The following is a 23899-nucleotide window of genomic DNA, read 5'->3' on the forward strand; positions in this document are numbered from 1 at the left end:
AAAGCAGTTCTCCTCACTCTGGCATATCCTGAAAGTCACTGCACTGGGCTAGCATGGAAAGACCAGTCCTGAACTTGTCAATCTCACCTGAGATGCCTCTCAGGTCGTAGGTGGTAACTAAATTGGAGCAGACGTGCTGGTGTCTGTAGATGGACTCAGACAGTAGAAAATGCAAGTTGTGCAACGGCATGGTGGAGATAAGGGGCAGCATTCCATCCTGGTGTGGGATCTGCACCGAAATGTGGATTCTAGGGGGAAGAAAGGCAGAAATAAATGTTTAGCTGACTGCTATAAATGGTCAATAGGACATACTTCTTTCTCATCACCTAATTTGTCTTCACCAATGAGCTACCATTGTTTTTCTTCCTGAAGCTTTCCAGGTAGGATTTCTATCAGAACAGGGGGTACACATATACACATAGTATCATTGCTTCCCTCTAAGAGACCCTCCAGACACAGGACTGATAGCAGTATAGAATTATAGATTTTTTTTTCTATACAGGAAAAGATAACATCACAATCACAAATTACTTTAAAGCTTTCCTTTGCTTTTTAATGGAAACTCTGTTTTTTCAGGAGCTAAAGCTGAGTAACTATAGAGGGCCTGCTCCCCTGCTCTGTCACAGTGAATGCTTATAGAAGTTAGGTAAGGTTGACACTCATATTTCTTTAAGTATTTGAGTCAAAAATATATCGTTGAGCTTTCAAACTCTAAAACCAATTCCTCTACCCAGCCAAATCTGAGAAACTACAATATCCAGCTACTTATACTGTCTCTCCTGACTGAAAACAGCCTTCTGTCTCCAGTCTCCCTGGAAGTCCTATCTGCACTACGCGTCCAGCCCTGCCAGCCTCAGTCTGCAGTGTGCTGTTCCTTGATCTACATCCTCAGCTCTTAGGCAGCCTTTGGACCAGGAAATCTGTAACTTATTTGTATTGGCTGCTATTTCTCAAATGTTTTCAGACTCTGTTTGTCTTGCCTCTCCACTATGAGGACAAGGAGCATTTCCTTCACTTCTTTTGTTTCTCCAGAGCACATAGTGTACAATTCTAAATAAGAAATGAGCTTAATAAATATTGGTTAAGACTGCGACACGACAGTACTTATGGGTTGCATTTTTTGTCATTGTACCAGTTTAAATTTTGAGTGTGTTTATTGAAAGTGTGTTTTGAGTTTATATACTTGTCTCTCTGAGCAAAGAGCCACATTTTTAAGAGGAATCAGAACCTTGGAAGTGAAGAGGAGGGCCTTTTTTCTAGGAAGGGGTCACTAAGATACATTTTATTGTGTCAGGAAAGAAAGAAGTGTGTGCATATTCATTCAAACATGTTTTATTCATACAAAGGAACTCATTTTTCTGAGTTTATGAGCAACTGAGTTGTTCATAAAGGCACACACTTAAATACTATAGTGTTTAATAAATATGCATAGCATACACAAATTCTTTTTTGCTATGCAAAAATGAAAACATCCATTTCCCATCATGGTGGCACAGAAAAATATTAAGTCCAATGTCTCCTAATTTTTACAATGTTACTGTTCATTTGTTCAGTAGATATTTAGGAGTGCCTCTTAGATGCCAAGGAGCACTATACTGGCAGAAGATACTCAAAATACATACTCATGGTCTTCAGGCCTTACTATCTACTAAAGGGCAGAGAGAGTGAACGCTAATAATCTTCTAAAAGAAGCATATACAAGTGCCAGAGAAGCCAGGAGGGGAAGCCTCCAAATTAAATTAGGGGAGATGTTGGAAATGTCCCTAGAAGAGATGCCATGCGGTAGGTATTGTAGGACAGTAGGGTTCCGGCCAGTGGAAGGGGGCTAGGGAGAGTTGAGGTAAGAGCATGGCAGAGGTATGCAACCTGTAAGAGTCTGTAGCACTTGGGAAGTTACTCATGATTCCTTGTGGTTGGACTGGCAGGTGAAAATGACAAGGTGAGGAAAAGATTAGGAAGATAGGCATGGGGCCCGAGCTTGAGGGACCTTCACAGATTTAAACTTTTACTGATGCATTCATCATCATATTTTTATTGTGCAGAAGCATCCCTTATTGATTGTCCTGGGAAACACACAAAGGAGACCTGAGATTCACTTCAATCTATGTGTGGTGGAAGGCACCACCTGCCTGACCTGTTCGGATGCTCCTTATGTTTGACATCCAGGTATTTCAAGGTTGCGATGAAGGACTGAGCCTGGAAGCCTCTGGATGTCCCAGCCACCACTGGTGTGTGGCAGATAGCACTGTCTGTTCCAATGGTAACAATGTTGCTCCTTAAAGGGGTCCCCACATGGCCCACCTTGTCCACAGCCTTGGCCACACAACGCACATGGAACCTCCGGCTGAAGTAAATGCTGTCCAGGACCTACCAGGAAGAATAAATCACCTCCAATGTGAGCACCCTACTTAAACAGCTCCTTATATGATCTGGTTCAAGGTAATCTGTAAAGGTCATCCATCCACCCATCCATTGATTGTTCCATCTATTCATTCATTCATCACATAAGTGTTGACTTTTAACTATGAACCAGACACTCGAGAGAGATCAGTGAGTACTTACAGCCTAAGGGGGTAAGATAGTCAATGAGCAAGTAGACAGACGTGGAGCGCAAGCCCATAGATGAATGATTTCCATTAATAGTATTGTTCTCTTTATATACTAGGCTCAGCAGAAGGACGACCCAAGTGTTATTCAGGCTTCTAGCAAGACTGGTTGGCCTCCAAGTCACTGTTGCTGAGAGCATGATGTCAGGAGACAGAGGAAATATGCTTCCTTCCCAGGAATTCTCATGGTCTCTTTATCCTACTTTTATCCTCCCTCCATCCCATCTCCCTACCAGTGACCACACACTGCAAGGGTTATAATAACCTGCAGGCTTGAAGCTGAGAACTTGGCCTCTGACATCTTCTAGCCTTTGAAGTTCTTTCCACAGATTCCTCCAAGTCCCCAAACATACAGAAGCCCTAAGAGTGCTTAACTCAATCTATGCAGAGGCAATGTAGGTCACCAGGACTCTTTAGGTTATGTGTGCATTTACATAGGGAAGTATATAACAAGAAAAATTAATCAGTAGTTCTGTGTGCCACAGACCTCTTACAAAGCAATCACACAAACTTACACATTTTACCCATGAAAACAGTTTTCACTGAAGTCCATTAAAAATTAAAGAAGATTTTTCCAATAGACTTTTTTAATTAGCTGCCAATGCTTTATTTATTTATATATACATGAACTTAGTATAGAAGGGATTTGAGGCATCCTACAAGAATGCATATAATAGAATGGCATTAAATAAATAATTGAAGAAATCAAGATAAAGCAAAGGAAACTAGGGTAAAGGGTATTAGTCACAAATTCATTGCAAGAAGAAAACCTGAAGCATACAGTCATAAATTTATCTGTTAAAAATGTACATTTGGCTCTAACCAGATCAAACCTCCTTTATGGTTTTGTTGAAGAGAGAAATAGACACTTAAGAAACAACAAGCTGGTAATTCTTGCCATGTTGATTTTTTAATAATAGAGAAGACTATTTAAATTTGAGCTAGGTTATGTTGCAAGAGAATTGCTCTTCAGGCCTTTCTGAATAAGCTGTGCCAAAAAGAGTGGGTATGAATGACCCGGCATTATCCAAAGCCTCCCATCTATGTCTAATGGCTTTCCTCTGCTATTATCCCATCCCAGTGAAGCTCTTATTACAGGCTGGGCGCGGTGGCTCAAGCCTGTAATCCCAGCACTTTGGGAGGCCGAGGCGGGCAGATCACATGGTCAAGAGATCGAGACCATCCTGGCTAACACGGTGAAACCCCGTCTCTACTGAAAATACAGAAAAATTAGCCAGGCGTGGTGGCAGGCGCCTGTAGTCCCAGCTACTCGGGAGGCTGAGGCAGGAGAATGGCGTGAACCCGGGAGGCGGAGCTTGCAGTGAGCCGAGATTGCACCACTGCACTCCAGCCTAGGTGACAGAGTGAGACTCTGTCTCAAAAAAAAAAAAATTAAAAAATTAAAAAATAAAAAAAGAAGCTCTTATTACAGTGGGAATAAGCTGTGGAATGAACAGGAAAATCTAGAGAAATTTGGTCTGAAAGAAATCTCTGACATCTAAAATCATTCAGTGATATAATTTTGGGCAAGAATTGTTGAATGCTTACTACATGCCAGGTACTATACTCAGTCTGTACCTCAACTGCTTTCTGCTCACTTTTGGAAGAGAACCAGCTTTATCAGTGTGATGTGCAGGATCACTGTGATGGACTGTTTGTTAAGGTTGGGAAAACATACTATTCATTGTTCTCTGATGGTGTCAGGGGTGTTGGTCTCTAAGCCTTTTGAGGAGAGCAACTGCTGCACAAATGTCTTTTCATGGCCTCCCATAGAGCTTTGTAAAGTGCTGATCATTCAGCAGCCATTCTATTAACTGGTCCCGACTATGTGCCATCGATGTCCTGGCCATTTTGGGCCATGTTTCTACTGCATTATAGAAATGTGGTAGAAACTTTGGTTCATGTTCATAAGGAGTTTATGTGCTAATACTTATTGAATGATTGAAGATACATTAATAGTAATCAACAGTGCCTATCTGGAGTTTTTCACTGACTTTGTCATTTATAGGTCACATTTTTCAATGACCTTGTCAAGTAGCTAAGCAGAAGAATTATTACTTTGCAGATCAGGAGACTGAGACTCAGAGAGATTAAGTAACCTCTTAACATTACTTAGTTTAAAACAGGCAGAACCAGGATTTGCAAACAGGTCTTCTAACTAGCTTAGTTTTCTATTACAGCATATAACCTTTTCTTATGTATAAGAGTAAAAAGACTGTGCACCTGCTTATTTTATTCCAAATGCCATGCATGGACCATAAGGAATTTGATTATCTGAGTAACAAAGAACAACACCAGTTCTCTCCCAGGGAGGGAGAACCAGGCCCAGACCCCCAGACCTACCATGTGGTTGACACTGGTGAATGGTGTGTTGTCAGTGATGGTTTCAAAGGGAGACCGGGCCCCATTGCCATCAGTGGGAGCAGCCACTTCCCAGCTGAACTGCACAGATGTCTGGTTGATGCCGGCCTCACTGCAGCGCTCCTTCATGACAGCATATCTGGGGAAATGAGGGTCGCAGGGAGTGACACAGACCAGAGGGTAACCCGGGGAGGGGGATTTCTTGACTCCTTCCTTGGTAACTTCTTCCACATGATCGTAGTCAGCAAGTGTGACCACCTGCGAAAGAGCAACAAAGCTTCAGTTCAGGTTGGGTATTGGCAAGATCAGAGAACTAAGGCCCCTTTCTTTAGACACCACAAGATCTCTTAGTGTCTACAGGTTCTTTGAAATGTAACAGGAGAAGTTTTTATAATTCTTTGCCAGGCACCCTTAAAAGATACTGCAGATCTTTAGTGGTGGAGAAGATCCTTCTACTGGTTGGGCTAGAAGCTTTATTATCCTTTTAATTTTATTCCTAAATCAGAGCCCTATCACTCATGTAAAAAAATACTCTGATTTTCCTGCACATTGGAACCAAAGCTGTATCAGGAATAGCAGTTGCTAGTTTAAAGTTGCATTAAATATCTGATGGTATATAGTAGAATATTTGGCAAAATAAGAGTAAATAGAGGTGGTATATTTCTTACATGGCCAAATAAGAGACACATTTTGAAATAATCATCATTCTTTTCTAATATATGAGACAAGTTAGCGGAAGTTAGAAGGCTTCTTCTGATTGCTTCACAATTATGGGTTAAATTTTCCTTGGCAATCTCTAGGTGTTTTCCTGTTAATTGTAAGGACAGTGCATTCATTCTATTCACCCCAAGTTAGGAAATCTGGTACTACCTTCCCACAGGTACTTAATTCTATAAATATGGTGAATATGTGGGATGATAGATATGAGGTAGTATTACCTTCTTACTCTTCTAAGTCCCATCAAAGAAATGAGAAGATCAATTGTATTGTATTTTCTATCTTTATCAGACTAAGATACCAACAGGATTTGGTCTCACTTTTAGGTCAGAACAGGGTTTCTTACCCTCAACACTATTGACATTTGTGCCAAATAATTCCTTTTGTTGTCAGGGGCTGCCCTGTGCATTATGGGATGTTTAGGAGTATCCCTGGCTTTTACCCACTAGATACTAGTAGCACCTGGTGTGACAACTGTGACAACCAAAAATGTCTCCAGACATTGCTTAAATGTCCTCTGGAAAGGGGAGAATGGAAGGCAAGATGGCTCCTAGTTGGGAACCACTGGGTTAGAAGAATAAAGAAATAGAGTACTTCTCTCCAGTTCTCATCTACTAGTCACTTAAAACAGCAATCCTTTGGGTCAAGCAACTCACAATGGGTGGTGCTGGCAATATGAGGCTCCCTGCTGCCTCCTGGTCTAGAATCGTCACCGTGGCTGTAGTCACATCCCCAAGAACTGCTTCCACTGGGTCATCTGGGCCAAGGACTAGTGAGAAAGATTCATGCCATTCCCGGTCTTCATTGGACAGGATCTCAACTTTAAAAAAGATATGATCCACACCTTCGCCGAAGACAGAACAAAAAGGGAGCAAAGGCTTCATTAGGAAACACACTCAAGAGAGTGCAGCTTGGCACTGCTGAGACATCATGTTAAAATATGTTCTTTCTTTTTAGTGGTGTTCTATAAATGCAGTGGTTGCTAATCACTTTAGCCCCATCTCAAGTGAGGAAGCTTTTTTACAGACCAAATTCCACCTGTGGTAGAGGCTCAGTATAGAAGATTTACTGTTCAACTCCATATGAGGATTAATGGCCCCTGCCTGACACTGGCTGGCAGTAATAAAAATCTATGATCCAAAATATACTTCACCCTGGTTATGAGTTTTTTTGCTTAATTTTTCTTTCCGCCTTACATTTTGTATGAGCTCCTGTTTGGCTGTGAGGGCTTGCACATACAGATATCCTTCAAAGCTGTCTCCTGAGAAGCAGTGGCTCAAGGTTATCTACCAAGCCAGCCTCCACAAAGATGGTAACATGGAGGGTGAATGACCTGGAACAGGTGAGGGTTCAAGCCTTAAAGACCCACTTCGGGGACCGTTCCAAGATGGCCGAATAGGAACAGCTCTGGTCTGCAGCTCCCAGCATGATTGACACAGAAGACAGGTGATTTCTCCATTACCAAGTGAGGTACCTAGTTCATCTCACTGGGAATGGTTGGACAGTGGGTGCAGCCCATGGAAGGTGAGCTGAAGCAGGGAGGGGCATTGCCTCACCCAGGAAGTGCAAGGGGTCGGGGGATTTCCCTTTCCTAGCCAAGGGAAGCTGTGACAGACTGTACCTGGAAAAACGGGACACTCCTGCCCAAATACTGCACTTTTCCCACAGTCTTAGCAACCAGCTGACCAGGGGATTCTCTCCTACGCCTGACTCGGGGGTCCCACACCCACGAAGCTTTGCTCGCTGCTAGCACAGCAGCCTGAGATCAACCTGCGAGGCTGTAGCCTGGTGGGGGGAGGGGTGTCTGCAATTGCTGAGGCTTGAGTAGGTAAACAAAGCGGCTGGGAAGCTCGAACTGCGGGGAGCCCACCACAGCTCAGGAAGGCCTACTGCCTCTATAGACTCCACCTCTGTGGGCAGGGAACTCACTGAACAAAAGCCAGCAGAAACTTCTGCAGACTTAAACGTCCCTGTCTGACAGCTCTGAAGAGAGCAGTTGTTCTCCCAGCATGGCGTATCAGCTCGGAGAACAGAGACTGCCTCCTCAAGTGGGTCCCTTACCCCTGTGTAGCCTAACTGGGAGACATCTCCCAGCGGGGGCCGATGAACACCACATATAGGCACGTGCCTCTCTGAGATGAAGCTTCCAGAGGAAGGATCAGGCAGCAATATTTGCTGTTCTACAGCCTCTGCTGGTGATACCCAGGCAAACAGGGTCTGGAAAGGACTTCCAGCAAACTCCAACAGACCTGCAGCTGAGGGATCTATTAGAAGGAAAACTAACAAACAGAAAAGAATGGCAGCAACATCAACAAAAAGGACATCCACACCGAAACCCCATCTGTAGGTCACCAACATCAAAGACCAAAGGTAGATAAAACCACAAAGATGGGGAGAAATCAGAACAGAAAAGCTGAAAATTCTAAAAACAGAGTGCCTCTTCTCCTCCAAAGGATCACAGCTCCTCACCAGCAACGGAACAAAGATGGATGGAGAATGACTTTGGCGAGTTGACAGAAGTAGGCTTCAGAAGGTCGGTAATAACAAACTTCTCTGAGCTAAAGGAGCATGTTCTAACCCATCACAAGGAAGCCAAAAACCTTGAAAAAAGGGTAGATGAATGGCTAACTAGAATAAACAATGTCGAGAAGACTTTAAATGACCTGATTGAGCTGAAAACCATGGCACAAGAGCTTCATGATGCATGCACAAGCTTCAATAGGCAATTCAATCAAGTGGAAGAAAGGATATCAGTGATTGAAGATCAAATTAATGAAATAAAACGAGAAGAGAAGTTTAGAGAAAAAAAGAATAAAAAGAAATGAATAAATCCTCCAAGAAATATAGGACTATGTGAAAAGACAAAATCTCCATTTGATTGGTGTACCTGAAAATGATGAGAATGGAACCAAGTTGGAAAACACTCTTCAGGATATTATCCAGGAGAAATTCCCCAACCTGGCAGGCCAGGCCAACATTCAAATTGAGGAAATACAGAGAACGCCACAAAGATACTCCTCAAGAAGAGCAACCCCAAGACACATAACTGTCAGATTCACCAAGGTTGAAATGAAGGAAAAAATGTTAAGGGCAGCCAGAGAGAAAGGTCGGATTACCCACAAAGGGAAGCCCATCATACTAACAGCAGATCTCCTGGCAGAAACCCTACAAGCCAGAAGAGAGTGGGGGACAATATTCAACATTCTTAAAGAAAAGAATTTTTCAAACCAGAATTTCATATCCAGCCAAACTAAGCTTCATAAGTGAAGGAGAAATAAAATCCTTTACAGACAAGCAAATGCTGAGAGATTTTGTCACCACCAGGCCTGCCTTACAAGAGCTCCTGAAGGAAGCACTAAACATGGAAAGGAACAACCAGTATCAGCCACTGCAAAAACATGCCAAATTGTAAAGACCATTGATGCTATGAAGAAACTGCATCAATTAATGGGCAAAATAACCAGCTAACATCATAATGACAGGATCAAATTCACACATAACAATATTAACCTTAAATGTAAATGGGCTAAATGCCCCCAATTAAAAGACACAGACTGGCAAATTGGATAAAGAGTCAAGACCCATCATTGTGCTGTATTCAGGAGATCCATCTCACATGCAGAGACACACATATGCTCAAAATAAAGGGATGGAGGAAGATCTACCAAGCAAATGGAAAGCAAAAGAAAAATGCAGGGGTTGCAATCCTAGTCTCTGATAAAACAGACTTTAAACCAACAAAGAGCAAAAGAGACAAAGAAGGCCATTACATAATGGTAAAGGGATCAATTCAACAAGAAGAGTTAACTATCCTAAATGTATGTACACCCAATACAGGAGTATCCAGATTCATAAAGCAACTCCTTAGAGACTACAAAGATATTTAGATTCCCACACAATAATAATGGGAGACTTTAACACCCCACTGTCAGTCAATATTAGACAAACCAATGAGACAGAAGGTTGATAACGATATCCAGGACTTGAACTTAGCTCTGTAGCAAGCAGACCTAACAGACAGCTACAGAACTCCCCACTCAAAATCAACAGAATATACATTCTTCTCAGCACCACATCGCATTTATTCTAAAATTGACCACATAATTGGAAGTAAAGTACTCCTCAGCAAATGGAAAAGAACAGAAATCACAACAAACTGTCTCTCAGACCACAGTGCAATCAAATTAAAACTCAGGATTAACTAAACTCACCCAAAACTGCACAACTTCATGGAAACTGAACAATCTGCTCCCGAATGACTACTGGGTACATAATGAAATTAAGGCAGAAATAAAGATGTTCTTTGAAACCAATGAGAACAAAGACACAATGTACCAGAATCTCTGGGACACATTTAAAGCAGTGTGTAGAGGGAAATTTATAGCACTAAATGCTCACAAGAGAAAGCAAGAAAGATCTAAAATTGACACCCTAACATCACAATTAAAAGGACTAGAGAAGCAAGAGCAAACAAATTCACAAGCCACCAAAAGGCAAGAAATAACTAAGATCAGAATAGAACTGGAGGAGATAGAGACACAAAAAACCCTTCAAACAAATCAAGGAATTCGGAAGCTGGTTTTTTGAAAAGATCAACAAAATTCATAGACCACTAGCAAGACTAATAAAGAAGAAATGAGAGAAGAATCAAATAGATGCAATAAAAAATGATAAAGGGGCTATCACCACTGATCCCACAGAAATACAAACTACCATCAGAGAATACTATAAACACCTCTATGCAAATAAACTAGAAAACTTAGAAGGAATGAATAAATTCCTGGACACATACACCCTCCCAAGACTAAACCAGGAAGAAGTTGAATCTCTGAATAGACCAATAACAGGCTCTGAAATTGAGGCAATAATTAATAGCCTACCAACCAAAAAAAGTCCAGGACCGGATGGATTCACAGCCAAATTCTCTCAGAGGTACAAAGAAGAGCTGGTACCATTCCTTCTGAAAATATTCCAAACAATAGAAAAAGAGGTAATTCTCCCTAACTCATTTTATGAAGCCAGAATCATCGTGATGCCAAAGCCTGGCAGAGACACAACAACAAAAGATATTTTTAGACCAATATCCCTGATGAACATCAATGCGAAAATCCTCAATAAAATACTGGCAAACCAAATCCAGCAGCACATCAAAAAGCTTATCCACCGCAATCAAGTTGGCTTCATCCCTGGGATGCAAGCTTGATTCAACATATGCAAATCAATAAAGGTAATCCATCACATAAACAGAACCAATGACAAAAACCACATGATTATCTCAATAGATGCAGAAAAGGCCTTCAACAAAATTCAACAGCCCTTCATGATAAAAACTCTCAATAAACTAGGTATTGATGGAACATATCTCAAAATAATAAGAGCTATTTATGACAAACCCATAGCCAATATCATATTGAACGGGCAAAAACTGGAAGCATTCCCTTTGAAAACTGGCACAAGACAGGGATGCCCTCTCTCACCACTCCTATTCAACACAGTATTGGAAGTTCTGGCCAGGGCAATCAAGCAAGAGAAAGAAATAAAGGGTATTCAATTAGGAAAAGAGGAAGTCAAATTGCCCCCGTTTGCAGATGACATGATTGTATATTTAGAAAACCCCATCATCTCAGCCCAAAATCTCCCTAAGCTGATAAGCAACTTCAGCAACGTTTCAGGACACAAAATCAATGTGCAAAAATCACAAGCATTCCTATACAACTATAATAAACAGAGAGCCAAATCATGAGTGAACTCCCATTCACAATTGCTACAAAGAGAATAAAATATCTAGGAATCCAACTTACAAGGGACATGAAGGACCTCTTCAAGGAGAACTACAAACCTCTGTTCAACGAAATAAAGGAGGACACAAACAAATGGAAGAACATTCCATGCTTATGGATAGGAAGAATCAATATTGTGAAAATGGCCATACTGCCCAAGGTAATTTATAGATTCAATGCCAGTCCCCATCAAGCTACCAATGACTTTCTTCACAGAATTGGAAAAAAACTACTTTAAATTTCATATGGAACCAAGAAAGAGCCCTCATTGCCAAGATAGTCCTAAGCAAAAAGAACAAAGCTGGAAGCATCACGATACTTGACTTCAAACTATACTACATGGCTACAGTAACCAAAACAGCATGGTACTGGTACCAAAAGAGATATGTAGACCCATGGAACAGAACAGAGGCCTCAGAAATAACACCACACATTTACAACCATCTGATCTTTGACAAACCTGACAAAAACAAGCAATGGGGAAAGAATTCCCTACTTAATAAATGGTGCTGAGAAAACTGGCTAGCCATATATACAAAGCTGAAACTGGATCCCTTCCTTACACTTTTTACAAAAATTAATTCAAGATGGATTAAAGACTTAAATGTTAGACCTAAAACTATAAAAACCCTAGAAGAAGACCTAGGCAATACCATTCAGTACATAGGCATGGGTAAGGACTTCATGACTAAAACACTAAAAGCAATGGCAACAAAAGCCAAAATTGACAAATGGGATCTAATTAATTCCATTGGTCATCAGAGAAATGCAAATTGAAACCACAATGAGATACCATCTCATGCCAATTAGACTGGCGATCATTAAAAAGTCAGTAAACAACAGATTCTAGAGAGGATGTGGAGAAATAGGAATGCTTTTACACTGTTGGTGGGAGTGTAAAAAGTTCAACCACTGTGAAAGACCGTGTGGCAATTCCTCAAGGATCTAGAACCAGAAATACCATTTGACCCAGCGATCTCATTACTGGGTATATGCCCAAAGAATTATAAATCATGCTACTATAAAGACACATGCACACATATGTTTATTGTGGCACTATTAACAATAGCAAAGACTTGGAACCAACCCAAATGGCCATCAATAATAGACCGGATTAATAAAATGTGGCACATATACACCATGGAATGCTATGTGGCCATAAAAAAGGATGAGTTCATGTCCTTTGCAGGGACATGGATGAAGCTGGAAACCATCATTCTCAGCAAACTATCACAAGGACAGAAAACCAAACATTGCATGTCCTCACTCATAGGTGGGAACTGAACGATGAGAACACTTGGACACAGGGCAGGGAACATCACACACTGGGGCCTGTTGGGGGATGAGGGGCTGGGGGAGGGATAGCATTAGGAGGAATACCTAATGTAAATGACAAGTTAATGGGTGCAGCAAACCAACATGGCACATGCATACCTATGTAACAAACCTGCACGTTGCACACATGTACCCTAGAACTTAAAGTATATATGTAAAAAGAGACCCACTTCTTTTTTTGTAAGGTGAGTTTCTGAAGGCGCAAATACCTCAGTGAAGTTAAAGCCCCTTTCCTAGTCTACAGACATCTGGGCTAAGTTCCTTCTAGACCTATCCTTTTCCCAGATCTTTATGCAGAAAAGTAAAAAGTGAAAGACAGTTCCATGTGGAGATATGGAAGGAGGGCATCTAGCTTTCCAGCAAACATCAGTCAGACACAGATGGGATGGAGCCAGAAGCCCTTTAAAGCTCTGGTGAGTGGAGAAAAAATAGAGATCCTTCGCCTCCAACCCCCATCGTTTTTGAGGGCATTATTTTCTCCCTCCACTTGCCAAGACAGCTCTGAAAAGTTCTCCTAGCACTGTTGCCCTCCTCCGGCTATGTCGCAAATGGTGTCAGGAGCTATACCAGTTAGATTTCAGAAAGTTCTATGAAGAAACCTAGCATACAGTTCGACCCTTTTCCTGTCTCATTCTCCCCATGAGATTAATACTTAAATGTCCTCTGAAAGGGGGAGAGTGGAAGATCACAGACCTTTAAGCTGTGATCTATGACCTGAACTCCATCTCTCTCTTTTCCCAAACTCATCTCCATATAAATTTTGTTTTGGAAAGTCCAAAACTGGGTATCCTGTTTCCTAGCAGATATTAAACCACTTGAACACAGGGATTGTGCCTTTCAGATGTAGTAATCCCTGATTGACCCAGCACAGCACTTCTCAGCAATATTTGTTGAATGGTGCCAGTTATGTGTGTATTTTTTTTAACCAAGTGATCCTCTCATTCAACCAAATCTTAGGCTAACAAAAAATTCTTTACCATCTCACACCAGTTAGAATGGCCATCACTAAAAAGTCAGGAAACAACGGTGCTGGAGAGGATGTGGAGAAATAGGAACACTTTTACACTGTTGGTGGGACTGTAAACTAGTTCAACCATTGTGGAAGTCAGTGTGGCGATTCCTCAGGGATCTAGAACTAGAAATACCATTTGAACCAGACATCCCATTACTGGGTATATACCCAAAGGATTATAAATCATGCTGCTATAAAGACACATGCACACATATGTTTATTGTGGCACTATTCACAATAGCAAAGAGTTGGAACCAACCCAAATGTCCAACAACGATAGACTGGATTAAGGAAATGTGGCACATATACACCATGGAATACTATGCAGCCATAAAAAATGATGAGTTCATGTCCTTTGTAGGGACATGGATGAAACTGGAAAACATCATTCTCAGTAAACTATCGCAAGGACAAAAAACCAAACACCGCATGTTCTCACTCATAGGTGGGAATTGAACAATGAGAACTCATGGACACAGGAAGGGGAACATCACACTCTGGGGACTGTTGTGGGGTGGGGGGAGGGGGAGGGACAGCATTAGGAGATATGCCTAAGGCTAAATGACGAGTTAATGGGTGCAGCACACCAACATGGCACATTAACAAACCTACACATTGTGCACATCTACCCTAAAACCTAAAGTATAATAATAATAATAAAAAAAATTCTTTTAAGCGAACCAAAATGCCCAGCATGGTCTAAAGTAAGAGACCTATTTCTTTTTCCCCCATGTCATTTTTACAAATTAGAAATTTCACCTGCAATCTCAAATGTGTGCTTAAAAATGCTTTATGCTATTGGAACTACTGTTTTCCTTTTTCATTTATCTGTTTATTCCTTTCTTCAAATACAAGATTTCTGCCCCTCTATTAAGTAAAACCCACAGATTGAGGTGGGCATTCAATTACCGGGACTGAACTTCAAGACTCGGCTCTTTGGGTAATAGTCCACACCAGACTGGGCAGAGCCATCCCGCGTGCTGCAGCGAACCTTGGAGGTCCTGTTCTGATCCCCTCTGCGGATCACCTTGATGTTCAGAATCGCAATGGCATCTGGGCCTGCGGGTTCCCGGACCTGGTATGCAGCTTCTTCAAACTCAATGGTGGGGGCTAAGGAAGTGGGGTTAGGAAAACAAGAGCCAGTTAGAATAGCACAAAGGATTCAGACTCCCAGGAAAACACCTTATAATGACAAGAAGAAATTGTTCACATTAGTTAACAGTATGAAGGCAAAATGGCTTGCAGTCATAAAACTCAATCAGTATTTACTGCTAAACAATGCTTTGGAAAAAGATATTTATTTGTGATTCTGCAGGGGTTATGTCTCACATGTTCCTTATTAAAAACAATATAATGGGTGGAATTATTTGTAAAGACTTTGAAATTCATGATGTCCAAGTTTCCATCTCGGCACTACAGTTCACAGAATGTTTTAAAACTTGAACAGTTTATCAAGGGACTGAGACATAGTAGGCCCTAGATAAATACCTATCATATAAATCAACTTTTTATTCATGAGATATGAATTTCAAAGGTTTATAATTTATCTCATTTATATACTACTTAAATTCACCAAGTCCACCCCTCACCTCTGGTCCTTTGGACCCCCTCCTCTTAGTGCTCTCACCTCCCCATCCTCAGCTTTTCTTAATTTCCTATAAGCTATATAGGTAAGTATGGGTGCTTTCAGTGACTGGCTACAAGAGTAATTCAGGAACACAAGATTTCCTAATGGAATCCTGTTGCTAGGAAATGATTAATAATATATTCAACCTGGGCAACATAGTGAGACCTCATCTCTACAGATAATTAAAAAATAGCCAGGCATGGTGGCACGTGCCTGTAGTCGCAGCTACTCAGGAGGTTGAGGTGGGAGAGTCACTTGAGCCCTGGTGGTCGAGGCTACAGTGAGCCATAATTGTCCCACTGCACTCCAGCCTGGGCGACAAAGCAAAACTCCATCTCAAATAAATAAATAAATTAAATAATGTATTGATTTTTACCAAAAAATTCAAATCATGCCTTCTTTTCTATTATATCTCACGGGGAAGGGTGGGATGGTGGTAGACAGAGTGAGATAAAAAGATGGAAAAATTGAGAGTAATGATAACTTTTATACTATTTTGAGTATATCATAGAATATGGCAGAAATTTCTACTTTCTGTATTTATTTGTTTCTTTCCCTCTCAGAAAGTCAAATCTTCCTAACTGTAAAAGATAAGCCTCCTTTGAGGTTTTATAGTTTTTTTTATTATTATACTTTAGGTTTTAGGGTACATGCGCACAATGTGCAGGTTTGTTACATATGTATCCACGTGCCATGTTGGTGTGCAATGTTGGTGTGCGAGGTTTTATAGTTTTTAATAAGAATGCCCTTTGAAATCTAGGAGGGCCACTGCAGCACAGCATAAATCTTTTTTTTTTTTCTTTGAGACAGAGTTTTGTTCTTGTTGCCCAAGCTGGAGTGCAATGGCGTGACCTCAGCTCACCACAACTTCCGCCTCCTGAGTTTGAGCGATTCTCCTACCTCAGCCACCTGAGTAGCTGGGATTACAGGCGCATGCCACCATGCCTGGCTAATTTTGTATTTTTAGTAGAGACAGGGTTTCTCCATGTTGGTCAGGCTGGTCTTGAACTCCCAACCTCAGGTGATCCGCCTGCCTTGGCTTCCCAAGGTGCTGGGATTACAGGCGTGAGCCACTGCACCCGGCCTTTTTTAAAATTATACTTTAAGTTCTGGGATACATGTACAGAACGTGCAAGTTTGTTACAAGCCACATGTGCCATTGACCCATCACCTACATTAGGTATTTCTCTTAATGCTATCCTTCCCCTAGGGCCCCGTCCCCGTTGACAGGCCCCAGTATATGATGTTCCTCTCCCTGTGTCCATGTGTTCTCATTGTTCAGCTCCCACTTACGAGTGAGAACAAGCGGTGTTTGGTTGTCTGTTCTTGTGTTAGTTGCAGCAGAGTATAAATCTTATTTCCCTGCGCCTCAGTGATGGATTTTCTGTGTACCTGGGAGAGGTTCACTTTGGGATCTGAACTTGAGTCTCCTGGGGTCAAGGACTAATTCAACTTTGAGGCTGGAGTTGCTTATTTTATCCAATGTCCAAGTTAGTTACTGATATTTCCCTAGAAACCCTAAGAGTCACTTAAGAGTATACTTAAGAGTATAGATTCTAGAATCAGACAGAATGAAGTTCACATCCAGGTTTGCTGTTTACAGCTGTGTAACTAAGAGTGCAAATTATATAGCTTTGCTGAGGTTCAGTTTCTTTATTCATAATATAGAAATAATAGCACCAACCTCAAGAAATTCTTTCCAGTATTAAATAAGATAATATAATATGCTTAGCATAGTTCTTAGTATACAGTATTCAATAAAAACAGCGATCACTATTTGTAACATTATTATCTGTTCACTCATTAAAATATCTATTTAAGTGAAACAATTATGTCCCATTTTGAAACAGGTTTTGTCTTCCCTGGTGCCTGGGTCATTCTTGGCTAACACCTGACTATAGAGCTTAAGTTTTTTTTAGGTTAGTAGGCCAAATCAATTAGAGAGAAGAAAACTGAGAAATTAGACTTTTCCAGGAAGGTGGCAGTGTTTTAAATCAGTTCATTGGATTCCACTGATTCCAACTGTATTTCCAATCCTGCTCCTGAACTACAGTGACTTAAATGGCTTTTATTCTCGTCTTAGCATTTCTGTCTCAGCTTTTGACCACAATCATTCCATATCTCCTAGCACTGTGGTAGGGAATAATGATATTAAAAATACCTATGAATTTTTTGGATCTCTGTAGAGGGAGACCATTTGCCACCAACATTTTATATAAATACTCAGAGGATGTTATCAGTAGGCATTCTTAAAGCACTTTTATTTTTCACAATAAAACTAGTTAATAACTAATAATTAGTTAAACATCAGTTTAACTAATTATTGTTAAATATAAATCAAAATAAAATTAGTTAATAACTAATAATTAGTTAAACATCAGTTTATGTCCCCTCAACGTAAGAGTAACTAAAGCTAATTTCTTCTGTTACCATCTTCATCATTGGATATGGTGATGGTGGCCATGTTATTCTTTCCAATTCTAGCTCCACTCCAGTGGTTTCCAAGAGGAAGGCCGAGGTAGACTCTGAACTGTTCCTCCGGCTCAAACATGGAGTCATCATGGATATAGACCGTACAGTTCCGCACCTGGAGCCAATGGCACAAGACAGATTAAAATTTCCAGCAAGATATCAGTGATTTGCTCGGTTCTCCTGGAAAATTATTTTTCTTCTTTATCGCATCACAAAGTCAACACAAATTCGAAAGGATCCAGTTTCATCTATAAAACAAAATGTTCAAATTTAACAGTTCACGCTTGAGTGGGAACCACCTATATGTGGAGACTTGTATTAGAACATGCCAAACCATTTTTAATTATTGGTGATGAATTATGAAAAACAAGATCAACAAAACAAAGAACCCACTGAAAAGCATATGTAGAACATCTGTGTGTGTTCCCTCATTGTTTTTCTGGGCTGCTTAATATATTTTCACATATTAAAATAGGTAGATTTCTGATGACGGGGGTTTAACATACTGATTAAACTTCCTGGAGAGTTGAGTAACACTTCTTTTCCTTTGTAAAGATTGAAGTCTTATAAGGACATCAGAAAGGCTTTGTGTTAGGCTAAAGATACCTTTAAATGCCAAATAATTTTCAAATCTGCTGCCAAATGATATCGCATCTGAAAACTGCTGAGTACAGAAAGTCTGAGACGACAATCCAAATCCCTGTTTGATGGAAAGAAACCAAGTGTTTCTCAACAGAATATTCTCTACTGAGGATTGTATTTTTGAGAAAATGTAAAATATGGTCACAACATTTCAGATAACACAGCAGCCTCATTAGTAGAGTCATGTGATGTAAAGGAGGATATTTTTAGTGGGATCATTTTAAATTCACTATTCTAACATATTGCAAAGGATATATGAGTAGAGAGAAGTTTCACTCTCATACTTCCTAAGTCACACTAAATGGTGAGAGAATATCCCTGTGAACATTTCTATGTGACTTGCTAACCTGATTTTAAGTCCCTGAAGAATGTTGTTTTATTTTCCTCTACATCTTTTGTATAAGAATTCCTTATAGAAAGCATGAAGTTAGCAGTGGCTTTTTAGATCTTAAAAAAAATGTTAGTGAATGACAAGTTTCAAAGCATATGCTTAGCAAGCAAAATAATAACAATAATAAAGGTTCTAAAATGTGCTTAATAGTAATGATAGATTGTCATGTGGGTAACAGACTACTAGACTGTATTTTCTTTATAATTTTATTAAATTAAAAACTACTTCTTGGATAAGCAGAGAATTCCCTTTTGAACTTAAAACAAATACGGACATGTAGACTCAAAGCTGAAGATGGTATCTGTAGTACATGTATGTGTTTTAAAACACATTTCAACCTGTCACCAGTAAAATTCTCGTAAAATATATAACTAAGACAGGCTTTTATGAGTCATAAATGTGTAAATGTCATGAGTGCCCCAAAGAAGGAAGCTATCACTTTTATTTTTGTAGTAAAGATGAACAGAGGAAGAATCTAGGGTGATCTGTGATGGGTATGTTTCATGCTAAACTTCAAAAGGACTGATCATAAGGCAAAAACTGGATACATTTGATTATTTCAAAAGTGAAGGCTCCTCATCAACTAAGAACACCATAGTCGATGGTAATAAATAAGTGACAGAAAAAGAAAAGGTGTTACTAATACCCAAAATGTCTAAAACTGGCAAGGAATTAATATTTGGGAAATAAAAGAAAGTACTGCAAATCAGTGAGTAAAAGATAACACAATAAAATGAGACACAAAAGATAAAAATAAACTTATATGCTTATTGGAAACCCAATAAGCTAACAAGCATATTAGAGAATTACAAATTAAAATGAGATATAACTTTATATATATTAAATTAGCAAAAATTCAAAAGATGAGTAATGCTATGTTTTGCAGAGAATATAGGGTTATAGCAACCCCCATGCACTTCTAGTGACATTCTGGAAAGTATTCCAACAAAAGTTTTTCAAATTAAGTATATGCATGTCCTGTAGTTTATCAATTTTGCTCCTGATTATATATCCAAGAAAATTCTCATTCGAGTCTTAAGTGGACATGTATGAGGATGTGCACTGAAGCATTATTTGTGATGACAGGGTGTCAGGAAGCTGGTGGGTGTGATCACTGAGGTTCCTCACTGTCTCTTGCTGAGAATGCATGGGTAAAATATAGCAGACACATACTGATAAATATTTGTCCCCTCCATATCTCCTGCTGAAATTTGATCCCCAATTATTGGAAGTGGGGCCTGGTGGAAGATGTTTGGGTGATGGGGACAGTTCTCTCATGAATGGCTTGGTGCCATTCTCACAGGATTGAATGAATTCTCTCTTAAATCCCATGAGATACGGTAGTTAATAAGAGTCTGACACCTCCCTACCCTCTCTCTTTCCTCCTCTCTTGCCATGTGATGATGCCTGCTCCCCTTTCTCTTCTGTCATGAGTGGTAGCTTCCTGAAGCCCTCACCAGAAGCAGATGCTGACACCATGTTTCTTGTACAGCCTGCAGAACTGTGAGCCAAATAAACCCCTTGTCTTTATGAACTACCCAGCCTCAGGTATTCCTTTATAGCAATGCAAATGGACTAAGACACATACCATAAAATATTATGCAACAGTTAGAACCAAAAGATTACATGTAAATCTAAACGATATAGATCTCAAAACATTGCTGAGTAAAAACAGTAAAAGATGAAAAAACAGGACAATAGCATTTTTAGAAATTAAAACTGTATACATAAAGCAACAAGCATTTCTTAAGAAGAAACACAAGTTAAGAGATACATATTAAACACAATAGATTGATGAGCAGGGAAAAGAATGTGGCTGGAGAGTAGGGGTCAAATAAAATGAATAAAAAAAAAAAACAAAAATAAGAGAAGGGCTTAGTATTGACCGATGAGGATGTGTGCCTTGAACCAAGGGATACAATTGACTCAGTCATCTGAAACTGAGATTTTAAGATGGGGAAAATGTGATTCTGATTCAATACATACTTTTGACATACACTGAGATTGCAGGCTTTAACTCTGGTGCAGCCATGTTTAGTGGTGAGTTTCTTTTTTTATTATTATTATACTTTAAGTTCTGGGACACATGTACAGAACATGCAGGTTGGTTACATAGGTATACATGTGCCATGGTTGTTTGCTGCACCCATCAACCCGTCAGCTAAATTGGGTATTCCTTCTAATGCTATCCCTCCCCTTGCCCCCCACCACCCAGACAGGCCCCAGTGTATGATGTTCCCTTTCCTGGGTCCATGTGTTCTCACTGTTCAACTCCCACTTATGAGTCAGAATATGCAGTGTTTGGTTTTCTGTTGCTGTGTTAGTTTGCTGAGAATGATGGTTTCCAGCTTCATCTGTGTCCCTGCGAAGGACATAAACTCATCATTTTTTTACAGCTGCATAGTACTCCATGGTATATGTGTGCCACAGTTTCTTTATCCAGTCTATCATTGATGGGCATTTGGGTTGGTTCCAAGTATTTGCTATTGTGAATAGTGCTGCAATAAACATACATGTGCATGTGTCTTTATAATAGAAAGATTTATAATTCTTTGGGTATATATCCAGTAATGGGATTGCTGGGCCAAATCCTATTTCTGGTTCTAGATCCTTGAGGAATCACCATCCCGTCTTCCACAATGGTTGAACTAATTTACACTCCCACCAACAGTGTAAAAGCATTCCTATTTCTCCACATCCTCTCCAGAATCTGTCGTTTCCTGACTTTTTAATGATCACCAGTCTAACTGGCATGAGATGGTATCTCATTGTGGTTTTGATTTGCATTTCTCTAATGAGCAGTGATGATGAGCTTTTTTTCATTTGTTTGTTGGCTGCATAAATGTCTTCTTTTGAGAAGTGTCTGTTCATCTCCTTTGCCTACTTTTTGATGAGGTTGTTTTTTCCTCGTAAATTTGTTTAAGTTTCTTATAGATTCTGGAATTAGCCCTTTGCCAGATGGATAGATTGCAAAAATTTTCTACCATTCTGTATGTTTCCTGTTCACTCTGATGATAGTTTCTTTTGCTGTGCAGAAGCTCTTTAGTTCAATTAGATCCCATTTGTCAATTTTGGCTTTTGTTGCCATTGCTTTTGGTATTTTAGTCATGAAGTCCTTGCCCATGTCCTTGCCTTGTCCTTGTCCTGAATGGTATTGCCTACATTTACTTCTAGGATTTTTATGGTTTTAGGTCTTATGTTTAAGTCTTCAATCCATCCTGAGTTTATTTATTTATTTTTCTTTCTGGTGGCAGACTTTTTTAAAATTTTATTATTATTATACTTTAAGTTTTAGGGTACATGTGCACAACGTGCAGGTTTGTTACATGTGTATACATGTGCCATGTTGGTGTGCTGCACCCATTAACTCATCATTTAGCATTAGGTATATCTCCTAATGCTATCCCTCCCCCCTCCCCTACAACAGTCCCCGGTGTGTGATGTTCCCCTTCCTGTGTCCATGTGTTCTCATTGTTCATTTCCCACCTATGAGTGAGAACATGCGGTGTTTGGTTTTTTGTCCTTGCAATAGTTTGCTGAGAATGATGGTTTCCAGTTTCATCCATGTCCCTACAAAGAACATGAACTCATCATTTTTTATGGCTGCATAGTATTCCATGGTGTATATGTGCCACATTTTCTTAATCCAGTCTATCATTGTTGGACATTTAGGTTGGTTCCAAGTCTTTGCTACTGTGAATAGTGCTGCTATAAACATACATGTGCATGTGTCTTTACAGCAGCATGATTTATAATCCTTTGGGTATATACCCAGTAATGGGATGGCTGGGTCAAATGGTATTTCTAGTTCTAGATCCCTGAGGAATCACCACACTGACTTCCACAATGGTTGAACTAGTTTACAGTCCCACTAACAGTGTAAAAGTGTTCCTATTTCTCCACATCCTCTCCAGTACCTGTTCTACAACCATCTGATCTTTGACAAACCTGGCAAAAATAAGCAATGGGGAAAGGATTCCCTACTTAATAAATGGTGTTGGGAAAACTGGCTAGCCATATGCAGAAAACTGAAACTGGACCCCTTCCTTACACCTTATACAAAAATTAACTCAGGACTTGGTGTCAATTATGGATAACCCTTGAATGACACAGATTTGAACTGCGTGGGTGCACTTAGATATGGATTTTTTTCCGTCTCTCTACTCCTGAGACAGTGAGACCCTCCTCTCCCGCCTTCTCTTCAGCTTATTCAATATGAAGACAATGAGGATGAAGACCTTTATGATGATCTGCTATTCCACTTCTTAATAACATTTTTTCTCCAGTTTATTTTATTGTGAGAATGCAGTATATGATACATATGACACATAAAATATGTGATAATCAACAATTTATGTTATTGGTAAGGCTTTCAGTCAACAGTAGGTTATTAGTAGTTAAGTTTTGTGTGATTCAAAAGTTATACACAAATTTTCAACTGTGTGGGGAGTTGGCACCCCATCCCCTGCGTTGTTCAAGGGTCACCTGTAGTATACAAAATTCTGAGAATTTTTGGAATTTATATAAATGACTTCATTACAGACACATAAAGAGAAGAAGAGAATCTCATCTTTCAGCCACCACCAATCCACTTACTTTGTCGCCTTTGAGAAATGTAATCCGTGAAGAGTCTGCATTTCGTCTCTCCTCAAAGTCCTCCATGACCTGAGCGGAATGGCTCTGAGTATAGCACCTCACTGATGACTCATAGCTCAGGTCTCCGCTCCGAGTGATAGGGACATGCAGGACACCCTCCTTCTCCTTCACTAGGAGCAAATCTTTGGCAAACTGCATGCTGGGCACTAGGTGGGCAGACAGAAAGACAGAGGCACCGTTAGTGGAAGACAGGGAAGCAGTGGCCATGGTGCTTGTCAGCCTTCAGCAGCTACTTTGGCAGGTGAGCTCCACCAAAGCCCAAGGCAGGCTGACAAATCACAGGTGGCAAGCGGATTCCAA

At 40.1% G+C, this 23899-nt stretch overlaps 1 protein-coding gene across 1 annotated transcript in view; it reads right to left on the reverse strand.

Annotated features, from left to right (window-relative positions):
- FRAS1 (Fraser extracellular matrix complex subunit 1) overlaps positions 1–23899 on the reverse strand; it is a 471835-nt gene that overhangs the window by 30968 nt on the left and 416968 nt on the right. Inside the window, exons 59-65 of the mRNA XM_055297229.2 lie at positions 23540–23745; positions 17869–18025; positions 14721–14921; positions 6341–6528; positions 4950–5225; positions 2135–2367; positions 88–248 (exon numbers count right to left, since the gene is read on the reverse strand). Of these exons, the coding sequence (XP_055153204.2) occupies positions 88–248; positions 2135–2367; positions 4950–5225; positions 6341–6528; positions 14721–14921; positions 17869–18025; positions 23540–23745 (1422 nt within the window). The remainder of the gene's footprint in view (positions 1–87; positions 249–2134; positions 2368–4949; positions 5226–6340; positions 6529–14720; positions 14922–17868; positions 18026–23539; positions 23746–23899) is intronic.

This window comes from Symphalangus syndactylus, chromosome 10 (assembly GCF_028878055.3).
Source record: "Symphalangus syndactylus isolate Jambi chromosome 10, NHGRI_mSymSyn1-v2.1_pri, whole genome shotgun sequence".
Classification (NCBI taxonomy): domain Eukaryota; kingdom Metazoa; phylum Chordata; class Mammalia; order Primates; family Hylobatidae; genus Symphalangus; species Symphalangus syndactylus.